The sequence below is a fragment of the Sus scrofa genome, chromosome 1 (assembly GCF_000003025.6).
Source record: "Sus scrofa isolate TJ Tabasco breed Duroc chromosome 1, Sscrofa11.1, whole genome shotgun sequence".
NCBI classification, from domain to species: Eukaryota; Metazoa; Chordata; class Mammalia; order Artiodactyla; family Suidae; genus Sus; species Sus scrofa.
In genome coordinates, this window is record NC_010443.5 from 15,000,810 (window position 1) to 15,017,792 (window position 16,983).

Genomic DNA, 16,983 nt, shown 5'->3' on the forward strand with positions numbered 1-16,983 from the left:
GTGAGCCACGTCTGCGACCTACACCACAGCTGACGGCAACACTGGATCTTTAACCCACTGAGCAAGGCCAGGGATCAAACCCACGTCATCATGGATACTGGCCGGGTTCGTTACCACTAAGCCACAAACAGGAACTCAAGGAAAAAAAAAAGCAATCAATCTTTACATGAATGAAATGAGAATCTATCCTTCTTATTCCCCCTTAAGTGAACAAATTTCCTTAATATCTCAAAATTATTCTCTCAGTCTCAGATTGGAAATAGAAAGTTAAGTCCCTGCCTCCTTCCTAACAGATATAAATATAGATCCCAATTAATTTTGGCTTCACATCGGCAATTATAGTAAATGCAGGAGTCACACACTGGTACTCAAATTCTCCACAGCAGGGACACAAGATCCTTCTCCCAGCTTCTCAAACACTGTGCTAATTGTGCTCTCCTCACTAGCCTGGCATTTCCCAGGTGCATTTGGGTAAAACTGCATGCTATATGCACCCGTGAGAGAGGCATAATTACTAATAACACAGAAAAGGGTCTGCAAAGTTCTGCAGTTAAAAAAATGAATCTTGGAGTTCCCATCATGGTGCAGTGGTTAACGAATCCAACTAGGAACCATTAAGTTGAGGGTTCGATCCCTGGCCTCGATCAATGGGTTAAGGATCTGGCATTGCTGTGAGCTGTGGTATAGGCCGGCAGCTGTAGCTCTGATTCTACCTCTAGCCTAGGAATCTCTATATGCTGCAGGTGCAGCCCTAAAAATTCAAAAAAAAAAAAAAAAAAAAGAAAAGAAAAAAAAAATCTTTAACCCAACTTTTTCCTAGACCTTTTTTTTTTTTTTTTTTTTTTTTTTGCGGGGGGCTTTTTAGGGCCACACCCGAAGCATATGGAAATTCCCAGGCTGGGGGTTGAATTGGAGCTGCATCTGCTGGCCTACACCACAGCTGTAACAATGTGGGATCTGAACCACATCTACGACCTACACCACAGCTCACGGCAGCGCTGGATCCTTAACCCACTGAGTGAGGCCAGGGATCGAACCCACGTCCTCATGGATGCGAGTCGGATTCATTTCCGCTGAGCCACAATGGGAACTCCAAGACTTTTATCCTGGACAATTTTTCACTATTTCTCCCAACGTGGAGGTTCTCTCTTGCCTCCTGATTTTTTATTTTTATTATTTAAAACAATTCTTTAATTATTTTCTTGCCTCCTACTCTCCAGCATCTCCATTCTTCAACAATTCACCATAAATTCCCCTTCCTCTGTCATAGTCCAGGCTGCCATGACAAATGGGAGGTAAGACAGCAAACATTTACTTCTCACGGTTCTGGAAGCTGAGAGTCCAGGACGAAGGTGAGAGCTCTCCTCCTGTTTTACCGACGGCATCACTTGAGGGGAGGAGGCAAGGTCTCTGGTGTCTCCTTTTTTTGTTTTTTGGGTTTTTTGGTGGTGTCTCCTCTTATAAGGGCACTAACTCCTTCTTGAGGGCTCCACCCTCATGATCTACCTGCCTCCCAAAGACTCCATCTCCTGATACCATCACACTGGGGATTAGAGTTTCAACATGATTTTTTTCCCCTTTTCACAGCTGCCCCTGTGACATATGGAAATTCCCAGACTAGGGATTCAATCAGAGCTGCAGCTGCAGGCCTAGGCCGCAGCCATAGCAACACCAGATCCGAGCTGCATCTATGACCTACGCTGCAGCTTGTGGCAATGCCAGGCCCTCGACCCACTAAGCAAGATCAGGAATCGAACCCACAGCCTCACAAAGACTACAGCAGGTTGTTAACCCGCTGAGCCACAATGGGAACTCCAGCATAGGGATTTTGAGTGACACACTCATCCATAACATCCTCCATCCCACCTCTCCTGGTACCCCAGGAGGTGAACTCTCTCTCTCATTTGAACCCATCATGTTAGTGCCTCTTTGTCCAGCACTCAGGCTACAATTCAGAACAAAATATGGTTTCCACACGCTTATGCCTACCATAGACTAGAGTCACACGTAGTCACAGGGGACTCAGCTGGTCCCCGCAGCCCTTCGTCCTGGCAGCAAAGAAAGCTCCCCAGTTCACTTAGAAGGTATTCTCTGATTTTCCTAAATACACGTACACATCATCTGCCTGTTTACACTTTAAACAATTTTTCTTCCAAGACTGTGCAATTGAAAAAAACACTTACCACATCTGTGATTTTCAAGTCACTCATCTATAGCCCCTAACTATTTTTGATATCAAGAGGGCAAGGAGTACCCCCCTCCTGGACTAAGCAATTAATTTAGCCACAAAGACTAAAAAACCCCGGGTAAGGACTGAGCAAGGATCGGTAGGGACTGCTTGAGAAACTTTCTCTGACAACTGTAATGCTTTAAACCGTGACCTACTTCCCTGAATACTCCAGCATTCTTCGCATTCCTCCCTGTCGTGGAGGACTGTTTATGGGGCACTGTTCCAGAAGGGACTTGAAATCTCTGTCACCGCTGCAAGTCTAGATAACGCTGTAGGTCCACTCAGCTCCCCAAAGACTCTCCATTGAGGACAAAGCCTTCTGAGCCGTCCAAAGACCTTAGCGTGTCTTCAATTACTAGCAAAAGAACAACCAATCTTCATTTTAATAAAAGCAAAATAAATTTTCTATATTGCAAATAAGAGGCAGCTCTAACATGGCCATCAAACTGAATTTAAAGGAAACAAACTCCTGAAGGTCTTACTTAAAAAAAAAAAAAAAAAAAAAAAAAGAGACAGAAAACCCCATCCATTTGAGTTCTGCTCCCATGACTGTCAACTATGTTTTTGTTTAAATTTTATACCACTAACTTGTGTCAGGATTGAAGAATCAGGACTGATTTCATAAACTTTAGGGGTGATATTTTCCACTGCTTTTCAGTAACTTACTTCATATAAAACAGGGTAGAACAAGAACAAAAATTTCCATTCAAATATTTAGATTAACACTATAGGAGTCAGGAACCCGCGTCTAAATATTGGTTGAAGGTGTCACTTCTGAAATAATTAAGAAAAATCCATCATCGGGACTGCCTATTTCTTGGTAATTTCCTGTAAGATCACAAACCTTTTCCCATCCCCATCCCATCTCAATCCCTGTTGGTACCACAGTGTAAACTCAACCGTATCTAAGGCTGAACTTTGCAGAGCATTCAGTGTTACTGGGGTGGAGGAAGACTGTTTTACATACCTTCCCAAGTGAAGGATAATTTCAAACAGAAGTTTCTTAAGAAGCATTACACAAGCACTTCGTTACTTTAGTGAAAAACTCTCCAGAACTAAAAATGTGAAACAAAGCTAAGACTCATAACATACATCAACAATCCTGTTTTGTGCATCGCAAAAATATGCATTTCAAAGAGTAAGGAAAATAATCAAGTACACGAGGAGGCATGTCTTGAATAAGGATAGTCAACCTCAGGAGTGAAGGCAGAAAACTGATCACGAAGCAGACAAAACCCAGAGGCTGCAATGGCTCAATTCAATAAGAAATCATATGCTCTGACACGAAGGAAAATAGCAAACCATAAATTGTCTTCTGAATGGCAAACCAAAGGGCATCGCTGGAGACAGGAAAAATTGCAACGAAGAAATGTCTTCTTTGAACGTGAAGATAAACATTCCCCGAGCCACCTGGATTTTTTGCCTACAAATGGAAGAAGTGCTCGTCAACCATCAGCTGCTTTCATTTTTAGGTGGGCCCAGATGAGCTGGGGTAAAAAAGTCACTGATGCATGAGGAAGCAGTGACCCAGTGGCTGTTCAACCCACACCATCTATTTTATTTAGTCTTCTCTATGAAGTTGCTGATGGTTCCGCCTTCTCCCCAGCAGCTACCATCAGCTCCTTTGGTTCCATCATCTCTTCTCTTGTGATATCTGACCTTCCCCTGTGCCCCCACTCCACGAGCCTGCCCTGCCTCCAGTGTTGGTGGTCTGGGCTAAGTAGTAGCAGACAACTATTTAGAGAAACACTATCTTTTTTTTTTTTTTTTCTTTTGCTATTTCTTGGGCCGCTCCCGAGGCATATGGAGGTTCCCAGGCTAGGGGTCGAATCGGAGCTGCAGCCACTGGCCTACGCCAGAGCCACAGCAACGCAGGATCTGAGCCGCGTCTGCAACCTACACCACAGCTCACAGCAACGCCGGATCATTAACCCACCGAGCAAGGGCAGGGACCGAACACGCAACCTCATGATTCCTAGTCGAATTCGTTAACCACTGCGCCATGATGGGAACTCCGAGAAACACTATCGATCTCACGGATGCCCTCTGCTGCTACCCAGAGTCTGCAGCCAACTTCTTTATGTTAAAAAGTGCCAAGCTGTTCCTATCAAGTGATGGTCTCCCATTCTAAGATGCTCTCGGTGTAGATCACTGTTTGGCACCGTTGGTTACTCAGCAACAGACAAGGGCAACTCACATGATGAGGGGGACATCCTTGTCTATCGGAGAAACTGAGGCGCTCCGTATCCAAGTCCTGAAATCTCAGTTGTGTTTGACTGGCCCATGCGGAGCCTACACCCTGCACCCATCCCAGTGGGTGCCCCGCTCACCACGTCCAGGCACTATCTCCCCTTCTGGTCTCACTCCCACCCCCACGTTCTTATAAATGTCCTCTGCGAGGGTCTGCCTCTTTGCTTTGTTCTTTGTCAGAAGCCTTCACTGGCTCTCCGCCGCCTGTGAAGCTCTCATGTTATCAGCTCCAATGCTATCATCTCCTTTCCATTTTCCTCTTACAAGCATTCAGCTCCCTCACAGGCAGCGAACCTTCCGGCCTCCCGACTAATGGCCTTTTATCTGCCTCCAACACTTGCCAAAATCTTCTTTTCTCTGCACGTCAGTTATCTGGACAATTCGCTGAATGGACATCTACCAACTAATGGCAATTCTTCTGCTGTCTATCAACTTAGAGTCTTTGTTTCTACTTCCCCCAGAGGCACCCTATAGCTCACATGGACCATGAGGTACTGAAGGATGATACTGAGCTATTTTTATTTTCTATTTATTAGCTATTTTTTTTTTTTTGAGAGTTCAGTTTTATCTTGGGGTGAAATTAGCACTTAAGCCTGGGAGATAGCATCTCAGGGTAGCCCCAAGAAACCCCTCCTATTGGCTCTTTTATTTATTCAATTTTCTTTATTTTTTCCTTCTTTTTTTGTCTGTTTAGGGCCGCACCTAAAAAGTGTGCATATGGAAGTTCCCAGGCTAGTGGTTGAATGGGAGCTACAGCTGCAGACCTACACCACAGCCACAGAAGTGAAGGATCCGAGCCGCGTCTGTGACCTACACCACAGCTCATGGCAACAACGGATCCTTAACCCACTGAGCAAGGCCAGGGATCAAACCCGCGTCCTCACGGATCCTAGCTGGGTTTGTTACCACTGAGAATGGGGACTCCCTGGTTGGCTATTTTTAATACATAATGTTGTTACACCCCAAGAAAGCCTATTCACTTCAGAAGACAACACAGGCTGCCCACTTTTTAATACTTATGTATATAAACTTAACCACAGCCATGAGATGGGTAGATGTAGAATATAAAAGTATTTTGAATCATGGGTCTGCTAGATTTTTAGCCCCTCTCTTAATGCTTTTAACTACAGGTACAAACAAACAGCAGGAAATTCTTAAAAATAAAAAGAAATCAATGAACATATATAGGCATATGGAAACGAGTTTTAGCAGGAGGGACTATTTATTCAGTGGCAGTGGAATAACAGGTAACTGGTATGGCAAATGAATTTAGATCCCCCCACCCCCAGAAAACAATCCATTTTAGAGGACCGAAGAGATGAACAGGGAGCCCTTGAAACTGTTCTTAGCACCAGTCTCTTGAATTTCCCTCTTCTCGGTACCTCCAGTTCCTGGAGTCCAGGAGCCAGTAAAAAAAAATGTTCATGAAATCAAGACTGAACAGTAAATGGCAGGGAAAGCCAGAACCCTATTCTGGTCTTCAACAACTTGGTTGGGTTTTTTGGATTTGTTTTGTTTTTCGGCTGTGCCCATGGCAGGCAAAAGTTCCAAAGCTGGGGACTGAACACACCACAGCAGTGACCCAAACCACAGAAGTGACAACCCCAGATCTTGAACCACGAGGCCACCAGAGAACTCCAGAGTTTTAGGATTTCTTCACAGAATTTTGGACCAGCCAAATGCCATAAACGAAGCCATCAGCTACTGTCTACTTACCCAACAGGAGGGACGTTTTATGATAAATGAGGTTAGAGGTTTAAGAGGCAAATCAGGTGGTCACAAAAAGTGAAGAACCCTGACAAGTAGCTCTTGACTCAGAAAGGATAAGAGCATTTGATTCCACACCTATTTACCCTGACTAGCACGTTCCATTTAGAAAAGCCTCTACCGGCAGCATCCTTGGCTTCCAGAGAGTAGAAGAAAGGGATGAACTTATGTAGGAGAAATATTTCCCTTTATTTTCTCCTCTTTGTGTGGAAGGGAAATACTCACCTCTCCTGCCATCACCCGAAACCCTCCCTCCCCACACACAAGCGCCAGCCTCAATCAAGTCTGTGATGCTCTTAACTGTCTTTTTTTTTGTTTTTTGTTTTTTTGCCATTTCTTGGGCCGCTCCTGCGGCATATGGAGGTTCCCAGGCTAGGGGTCCAATCGGAGCTGTGGCCACTGGCCTACGCCAGAGCCACAGCAACGCGGGATCCGAGCCATGTCTGCAACCTACACCACAGCTCACGGCAACGCCGGATCGTTAACCCACTGAGCAAGGCCAGGGATCGAACCCTCAACCTCATGGTTCCTAGTCGGATTCGTTAACCACTGTGCCACGACGGGAACTCCTTAACTCTGTCTTTTTTTTCAGGGCTGCCCTCAGCATAGGGAAGTTCCCAGGCTAGGGGCCCAACTGGAGCTACAGCTGCCGGCCTACACCACATCCACAGCAACACAGGATCCGAGCCGCATCTGTGACCTACACCACAGCTCACGGCAACACCGGATCCTGAACCCACTGAACGAGGCCAGGGATCAAACCTGAGTCCTCAAGGGTATTGTGCCACCACGGGAACTCCTGTGCTGCTCTTAACTTTGGACCAGCCTCTCCCAGTCCTCCCTTAGTCTACACCCCACACTTCCTCCTCCAGGCAGTGATGGTCACACTAGGCCAATCAGAATCCCTGCTGAGCAGTAAGGCTAACCTGGGATGGCCTGGGATTCCAACTGAATACATCTAGAACGAGGCCCGGTGGTGTCTTTAAGAACCCCATTTGGGGGTGGGGTGGGGAGGGGGTAGGGACAAATTAGGAGTTTGGGATTAACACATATACACTATTATATATCAAATAGATAACCAACTAGGATCTACTGTGTAGCACAGGGAACGATACTCAATATTTTTGTAATAACCTGTAAGGGAAAAGAATCTGAAAAAGAATACATATATATATGTGTAACTAAAGCACTGTGCTATACATCTGGAACTAACACAATATCATAAATTAACTATATTTCAGGTAAAAAAAAAAAAAGCTCCCCAGGTCTCCCAGGTGATTCAATTGCTCAACCAGGTTTTGGAACCACAGACAATTTAACCCCTCTGCACTGATGATTTATAGCGCTTGCTCCTTCCTAGTTACGAAGGCTTATGGCATTTACAAACATAAAACTGATATTTTTACTAAAGCAGGTTAAAGTTAGACAGAATGAAACTACCGGGGTTCTCCACCCCCCCTTTTTTTGTCTGGTGGTTTGTTTAACATTAAGAAGAAACTGTAGGGAAGACAAAAGCCTTTGAACTTGAATGAATACTTGTATTAAGGCTGACGGTGTTCGGGAAAGACCCTGTAGTTTGCAGCGCTTTGAACACCTACGTTTTTCTGGGAAAACACATTTATTCCAATTAACAGGGCCAGACTGTCATTTGTTATGAGAAGAACAGCGCCCAGGGCGGGGTCTGTGGCCCACTGTTTTCCCGGGAAGTGGATTTCTGCTGCCCCCAATCCCCGATTCCAGCATTTCATGGATCACAAGTATGAAGAAATTTCTGGCAACTAGATGATTTTAGATTGTTCCCAGAGGAGAAAGTTTCCAATTGATAGCTAAAGAAGTAGGTCATTGCAAAGCTGATCCAAGCCAATAAAATGAGAGACAGTTTACTACTCTGGGAAGGAAAAGGAATAAATAGGAGTGGTACCTCAGCCCCCTTTTAACTCTGACTTGCTTTTTCCCAGTTTTGATTAATTTCAGAGGAAAACAAGTCTTTTAAAATTAACTAATGGTAAAAAAACAAAACTGTGGCTTTGAATGCTCTGAAAGCCAGTCCAGTTCCTGATGGAGCGGTGTTCAGAATAAGAGCACAAGGCTCATATTCACGACCAGGCCCCCAACTTCATAATTAAAAATGAAATTGAGGGAATTGAGGTGCCCACTGAGGTGCAGTCTGGCAAATATCAGAAAACCTGCCATCCACTGAGGCAAAGGCATTGGAAGGTGAGTTCTGATCTCTATACAGTACAGATACAAAGTGGTTGGATCTTTTTGGGAAAGTCAATTTCTCAAGGACTAGCAAAATTCTAAATGCATATACATCTTTCTCTTTTAACACTGCGGTGCATGTATCTTTTCTTTTTTCATAGATAAACCTTTTGATCCAGCAATTCCACTTCCAGAAATCTATTGAGATACATTTGCACACATACAAAGGTGTCTGAACTAGGATATTCCCTGTGTCAATGTAATATAACAGAAGACTTGGAAATTTTAGGAGTTCCCTGGTGGCCTAGGGGTTAAGGGTTCCATGCTGTCCCTGTTGGGGCTCAGGTTCAGTCTCTGGCCCAAGAACTTCCATATACCATAGGCACAGCCAAAAGGAAAAAAGAAACTAGCGAATTTTAAATATAAATACAAGAGATTTGTTCTATCATTATAAATGAGAACAAACACATAAATGAGAGACTTATGCAGCCCATCATAAGAATGAGGGTCAATCTTTATGTTCTGATATTGGAAGATAACCAAACCCTAAAAAGTTGCAGAATACATGTGATAAGACCTTCCTTGTTAAATGGAAAAGATGGGGCTATTGTTCTTATTTATATACTTGCAAATTCGAATATATAAATTTCAAAAGAATATGCAAGAAAAGACCAACATAGATTTCAAACTACTGTCAACAGTGAGTACTTGACAGGTGGGGAAGCACAGGAGACTTTTCCTTTCTACCGTGCTCTACAAATTACAGTCCTCAACCATTAACATTTTTAGAAAAATATTAAACGACTCCTCTTTGCAATGACTTTAAATAAAAATTTTAATAGGAGTAAGCAAGTGTTTTGATTACCTTTTTATAAAGCCTTGATGATTCAAGAATGATGATGTCAGGGCAACAGGTTTTTTGGTTGTTGTTTTATTTTTTTTTTGAGTTTTTTTTTCAATTAAAGAATCATTGAGGAGTTCCCATTGTGGCACAGTGGAAATGTATCTGATTAGGAATCATGAAGTTTCAGGTTTGATCCCTGGCCTTGATCAGTGGGTTAAGGATCCGGTGTTGCTATGAGCGGTGGTGTAGGCTTGGATCTGGCCTTGCTGTGGTGTAGGCCGGCAGCTATATCTCTGATTAGACCCCTAGCCTGGGAATCTCCATATGCTTCAGGTGCAGCCCAAAAAAGACCAAAAAAAAAAAAAAAAAAGTATAGTTGCTTTACGATTTTATGCCAATTTCTGCTGTACAGCAAAGTGACACAGTCATACATCTATATATTCTTTTTCTTATATTGTCTTCCAGCATATTCTATCCCAAAAGATTGGATATAATTCCTTGTGCTATACAGTAGAATCTCATTGTTTATGAAATGATCAATTTTTTACAGTGTAATTTTGACCAAGGCAACAGTTTTAAATAAGTCAACTCAATTATTCATGATAATAAATACAAAAGTATGTATAATAAATTATTACAGATTAATATCTTAACCTTGTAATTAGATGTATTAATGAAAGGATACAAAGGATCATAGGTATAACCTCATGCTTACATTCTCTAGTAAGCTGCTAATTTGTTGGAAAATGGCCCCAAATCTAAACAGACAAGACAAATTATTATAATTATAGATTTTTAAAGAATTTATTGAAAAGAAGCTTACATATTTATAAGCTATAGAGCACCTCCTTTCCAAACCCAGCTTTTTTCATATTTTTCTATTGCATTATTTCAAAATGAAACTTCTAAATTATAAGGGTTTTTTTAGTTTATAAAAGAAGGATTAGCTTTCAGAATACTTAGTTTCATTTTTTTTCATGAGATAAAAGTACTGATATATTTCTCACAACGCCAAGGACTGTAAATTCTAATTTCTCACTTCACAAATGACCGCAGCATAAAGAATGCACCACGACTGGCACCGCCTGGCTGGATTTTCCTTTCATCAGTATTTTGTAACACTGAACAGGTGTTAAAATTGGTAAAGAAAAAGAAACAACTTCTTAGAATCTTTTATTTTTTTCCGGCTGCACCTGCAACATATGGAAGTTTTCCAGCCTAGGATCAAATCCTAGCCAGAGCTGCAACCTATGCCACAGCTGCGGCAGCACAGGATCCTTAACCCACTGCGCCACTGCAGGAACTCCTTCTTAGTACCTTTGTTTTTGTCTGTCTGTCCTTCCTTCCTTCCTTCCTTCCTTCCTTCCTTTCTCTCTCTCTCTCTCTCATCTTTTTAGGGCTGCACCTGCAGCATATGGAAGTTCCCAGGCTAGGGGTGAAATGGAGCTATAGCTACTGGCCTACACCACAGCCACAGCAACGCAGGATCCAAGCTGCATCTGTGACCTACACCACAGTTCACAGCAACACCAGATCATTAACTCACTGAGCGAGGCGGGGATTGAACCTGTGTCCTCATGGATACTAGTCGGGTTTGTTATCGCTGAGCCACAATGGGAACGCCATTCTTGGTACCTTTTAAAGCCAAACACTTTATTTCCACTTTATTAATTATCCTACAAGATACCAAACTAGAATCATCCTTACAATGTAGTTTAAAGCTATCAAGGCACAGAGATTAGTTGACTCGAAGATTCAAAGAGGATGCACATCTGGGGCCTGTTCCTCATTGAGGGAAGTATTTCAGTGGAAATCTCCACTGATCTCACACATCTAAGAGCCTAAAGGCTCTAATGGATGAAAAGGAAAGCACTGCAATCCCCACCACTAGTCCAGTGACCATCCGCGCCCGCCCCTCCAATTTCTGGATTGTGCTCTAGTCGGAGAGTAGCACCTTTGTATTGCTTTTTATTATTTTTATTTTTATTTTGTCTTTTGTCTTTTTTTAAGGCTGCACCTGTGGCATATGAGGTTCCCAGGCTAGGGGTCTATTCGGAGCTGTAGCCACCAGTCTACACCACAGCGACAGCAACTCAGGATCTGAGATGTGTCTGTGACCTACACCACAGCACATGGCAACGCTGGATCCTTAACCCACTGAGCGAGGCCAGGGATCAAACCCGAAACGTCGTGGTTCCTAGTCGTTTCTGCTGTGCCACGATGGGAACTCCGAGTAGCACCTTTGTAATTGGAGGTAAATCCATGGGAATACAGGTAGGCACCCATAAGAAACATTCTGTTAATGTGTCATTCTCTTAAAATCATCTAAAAGTCTAACCTTATAATGTAAGGCGGTGACACGATCACACATTACTGCCATTTCACTCTCCACTCCCATTCTGCAAACACAGGGCAGGTGGGAAAGGAACACTAGCTCAGGCTGGGAGAGTTATGGTGAAATGCCTCTGATGAACTCAACTGCCTGTTTTAATACACAAAAGACAAGAACATCCTTAAATCTACTCATTGGGACAATGGGTCACAATTATTTGAGTCACAGCTCTTGTAACCAAATGGAACCACAGCCTAAAGGACTGCAAAGTGTCTCATCTCCCCACCCGCCGGGCCCCACACTGCTGCAACTGAGGACGGCTCCTTTCCAGCTCTGGGTCACTGAGCAGAAGAGACAGCAAAGCTTACTGAGAGATTTTGATTGTCTAGATTTAGCCTGAGCTTGGCTCCAGAAGTCAAGATTTAGAGTTCCCTCGTGGCTCAGTGGTTAACGAATCAGACTAGGAACCATGAGGTGGGGTTCCATCCCTGGCCTTGTTCGCTGGGTTGAGGATCTGGTGTTGCCGTGAACTGTGGTGTAGGCTGCACATGTGGCTCGGAGCCTGCATTGCTGTGGCTGTGGTGTAGGCCGGCAGATAGAGCTCCCGATTGGACCCTTAGCCTGAGAACCTCCATTTGTCCAGGTTGCAGCCCTAAAAACACAAAAAGTCAAAAACGAACAAACAAAAACCCCCCAGAAATAAAGATCTGCCAGAGATCCAGAAGTTTGTCATTGGCTGCCCCACCCTATCCTGTCACCCAAATGAAAACACTGTTTTTTTTTTTTTTTTAAAGCAGATGACTTCAAATTTTTAAAAAACAGACGATTGAGGAATAACAAGAGGCTTTGTTTACCACCTATGTTCAGAGAGTCTAAACTTCTGGCACCCCAAAACAGCCAAAATAGCCAAGGCTCACAATTCAGCCTGGAGAGTAATGATCAAGGCATTTCCACTCATGATGAACATACAAAGATTGTAAAAGATTGATGGGAAGACAGGACTCCCTCCCCTTTCATTCACATACATCACAGATAAACCCAGAGTTCTGTCTCAGCGCATCTAAAGGTTACGCTTGAGGCATCAAGTTACCTCCCCTATGACCTCCAATTCCATTAGTGAGGTGTGAGCCCTTGGTAACTAATAACTAAAATTAGCAGGAAAAAAAAAAGTAAAATGTATAGCTAAATAGGCAGCATGCATGATACAAATATCATTTGGATGGGAAAAAAAATCTGCTAACAGCCTTTCATGAGTGATCAGCATTCCACAGACCCAACTGAGAAAGTTCAAGACGAAGTTCCCTGGTAGCCTAGTAGTTAAGGATATGATGCAGTCACTGCTCTAGCTCAGATCAATGCTATGGCACGGGTTCAATCCCTGGTCCAAGAACTTCTGCATGCATGAGCTCAGCCAAAAAAAAAAAAAAAAAAAAAAAAAAAAAATGCAAGAAGCTCGAGATGTAACTCATAACTAATCCAATGTAGGAAGCGGTCTCATTTGAGCCACTTGCATTTATATTTGTCTATTTGAGATTAAAGGCAATTTGTTGGGGCTTTGTGTCTTTTGTTTTGTTTTGTTTTTTTGTTTTAGGGCCACACCCACAGCATATGGAAGTTCCTAGGCTAGGGGTTAAATTGGAGCTACCACTGTCGGCCTGTGCCACAGCCACAGCAATGCCAGATCCAAGCCGTGTCTTTGACCTACACCACAGCTCACAGCAACACCGGATCCTTAACCCACTGAGGGAGGCCAGGGATTGAATCGAGTCCTTACGGGTACAAGTACGGTGGGCTACCTCTGAGCCACAATAGGAACTCTTAAAGGCAATTTGAAACTGCAGTGGTAACAAGCCATTCTAGGATAACAGAAGCCAAAGTCCCCAAATCATAGTTTTCCACTAACTAGTCACTTGGTCTGTGAATAACCAGACTGACTTTGACTTAGTCACTATCTGCAAAGTGGGACAGATCATGATTATGAGGTCACAGAAAAGTAGATGGGCCAAGGTATTCCCCCAACTTGACACTGAAAACTTGACAGGGAGCCAGCATCATCCTGAATGAAGCCACATATGCCACACATGGGGCGACACCTGTTATAAGCAACACCGGATATGGTCCCTGCCCTTGTGAAGCATTCAGAACAGCCAGAAAAACACTTATTAATCAAGTCACTAAACCCACAAAGGTGGAAACTGCTGGAAAGAAGGGTCCACGGTGCTGAGGAAACGTAGGCTGGCAGATGGGATTACTCAGAGGTCAGGTGTTGGAGCTGAGCAGGGCGAAGAGAAGAGGCTAGAGCCATGTGCTGAATCATTCTTAATTAGAGAGTCCTTTTGCAAAGACTTAGGTCTTCAAAACCTGAGTCATAAATTTTGCTAGTTGAAATGAAAAAACTACACATTTCCCAAGATACATGTAGTGTATCGATTTGTCTCCAAATTGATAACTGGGCAGTATGCCAAAAAGTCCAATGATTTTCTGGATGTCATTTAAGTAATTTTTTATTTTTTTTAAGTAATTTTTTAAAAGGAGGTCTTTTGGCTGTTTTCAAGATGGTGGTGACTAGGAAAAAGGGAGCAGGATAAGGTTATGGAAGAAAAATACGGAGAACAGAATGGAAGGAATATTTTAAATAACAAACACATTGCTGTTTTCAGGGAAGGGAATAAGGACCAAACCTCAGTGTGATAAAAGCCACACTGTGCAAAAGCCAAGGGAAAAAAGTTCTCTGATTGCAAGCTTTTAGCAATTACACCTTAAAATTACTTTCATTACTGGACTCTAAATGCTAGTTATGCAGTTATTTTGACAGTAGTTGGCATCAAAAGTGATGTACAGTAAATATTAAAATGTAACTCTGACCTTAAAAAGGATAGGACATTCCTTAAGCAACTCTTAGAAAATCTCCATGTTCCAGGCACAGTTAGTACTTGGGAGCATCTACAGCTCTGGTGACTATGAGTTTTAGAAGCAGTTATGTTAACAACTAGAGGTAATCTAGTTAAGACCAGGACAGCTAAAAGGTCAAGGCAATGAGGTCATAATTCTGTAAAATTTACCTAGATTTCAGGGCTGCCCCCACCATTGTAAACATCTAGTCTTCCTGACATAATTCTTTTTTTTTTTTTTTCTTTTTCCTGAGATAACTTCTAAGGGTCCTCATAAACTCTGTATCTCCTCAAATTTGACCCTGGAGTTTTTAGGGTTTTTTTTCCTTTCTAAGTATCAAGTATGATTATCTACATCTTCCTATAAAAACATCACAAAATGGGTTGGGCGAAGTCTTGCTAATGAACACACATACTGGAAAAAAAATTTAAAATGCAACGATCTGAACAAATCACAATCTTGGCCTCTGTCATTGCCAAGGATAAATATTTAAGCCTTGAAGACTCACGGCTATAGAACGCAAAATGCCTAGGAGGTTCAGCACTGCCTCCATAGACCAGAGTACAGGGAATGCTTGCTTACGCCTCTGACCGCATCCTTTGAGAACTTCTAACTACTCCTCCAGTATTTGTTTATCCAACTGAGTCCACAGGCAATGAATTGAGCGCAAAGGAGGACGCTGCCGGGTTTGCGAAACCTGTCATTCCTTTTGCAAACGCAGCGTCGGCTCGGCTCAGGTTTTCGTTGGCCGCGAGCTAGCTACACCCCAGGCTTTCTCCGCATCAGAAAGGCGGTGTCTGCCCGAGCCGCTGCCGCAGGAGGGCTGGGTACCAAAGCCGGGTCGCTCCAGACAGAGCTGGTATCAAGGACCGTACGCAGCGGGGAACCCACGGGTGTCGGGTTCGCCGGGCTGCAACACCCGTCAAGGCCCAACGGCTGACTTTCTGCATCCGGGAGACGGGGCGGGGGCAGGGGGCTCCAGACGCTCGGCAGGGGGGGAGGTCAGTTCTCCGCGGGCTCCCGCACGCAGCTCGCCGGGGTAGGGCTGGGTCGCTCCCACCGGAAGAGCGTGGAGAAAGGCTCAGTTAGCCCCGGGTAGGGGGGGATTTTATTACTGCGGATGGCGCAGTCGCCTCCCCAGGAAGACCCACGACAAAGATGCAAGCCCCCCGCCGCGCTCGCCGCTGCTCTGGTCCCGCCCCGGCGCTAAAGACCCTGAAAAGCTTAGAAAGAAGCATTCCTGCTCCCGAGTTTGCAGATGGGCTGCATCGGCGAGGAAGTTCTCACAGGCGGAGATCTAGAGACGCCCCTCGCCCCCGCCTCCCCCGGGGCAGGTGGCCCGGCGCGCCCTACCTTGGTGGCGGGGTCCGCAGCGGCGATGCCTGGATCCCCCGGGGTGCCGGGCGCCGCCTCCGCCGCAGAGCCGCTACCGCTGGGCTCGGGCTCGGCCGGCGTCGCGCTCCCCGCCTCCGGCTGCTCGGGGCTCCGCTGCTCGGTGGAGCTGCCGGCGCCCATGGCTGGTCTGCGGTCCTCCCGCGCCTGGCTGCTCGGTTACGCCTTCCCCAAATCGCAGGGACGCGGAGAAGAGCCAGAAGCCGTGCCCCCGCGAGGTCCCGAGAGCGCTTTCCTCTCCCGCCGTCCTCCTCCGAACCCGCCCAGACTGCGAATGAAGGAGACGCGCTCGCGGCAAACTCCTTAAAAGAAAAAAAAAAAAAAAAAAAAAAAAAAGCCACCTCTTTGCCGCCTCCTCCTCCCCCTTGTTTTTCCCTCGCTTCATCACATGAGCACAGCCCCAGACACGCCTTGCAGCAGCATCTCCCCCCAGGCTGCTAGGACTCAAGGAGCAGCCAGAGCCTTGAGCCAAGGGCCAGGCGAGCAGCCCACCCCGACCCCCAGGGCACCTCCTGTTCCTAAGTGGGGATGCGAGCTGGGGGACCACCCAGGACCGCCTCCCCGAAGGTGAGGGGAGAGCGAGAAAGAAGGGAGGGCAGAAAACCCCCCGGGGAGATCGGATTCGCCAGGGGGTTATTAAATGATTGATGACTCCAGACAGGGCTTCTGCTGCAGCCGACTTTCAACTCGCCCAGAAGCCAACCCGGATCCCCGTTTGCTTTCCTTCACATTGTTTGCCTCTAAACGATTGTTCCTGCCTCCTCCCCAGTAGCAGGAGAAAGGCAAGCGCTCCTGGGCTCCTCCGGAGTCTGACCATATTAGGGCACCTCACGTGGCAGGAGCTGGGAACCGAGAGGTTAATGCAGTCAGACCACGGATGAGGTGGGCCAGGCGGCCCCACGCTCTCCTATCACCCGGAAAAGCGCTATCAGGTGATGCCATCGGCAACACCGGCTCCCTCCTTCCCCGGGGAATTTGGGGAAGTGAGGCTGTTACTGGAAAAGTGCTGGTCCTTAAGGGCCTGATGCCGGAGGCCCAGGCCACTTCTTCCCGGAGCCACGCAGAAACAGGATG

General features: G+C 45.2%; 1 protein-coding gene across 1 annotated transcript in view; it reads right to left on the bottom strand.

Annotated features, from left to right (window-relative positions):
- The window catches only part of AKAP12 (A-kinase anchoring protein 12), a 112,908-nt gene extending 96,701 nt beyond the window's left edge, over nt 1-16,207 (bottom strand). Inside the window, 1 exon segment of the mRNA XM_001927265.7 lies at nt 15,871-16,207. Within this exon segment, the coding sequence (XP_001927300.5) occupies nt 15,871-16,032 (162 nt within the window). The 5' untranslated portion in view covers nt 16,033-16,207.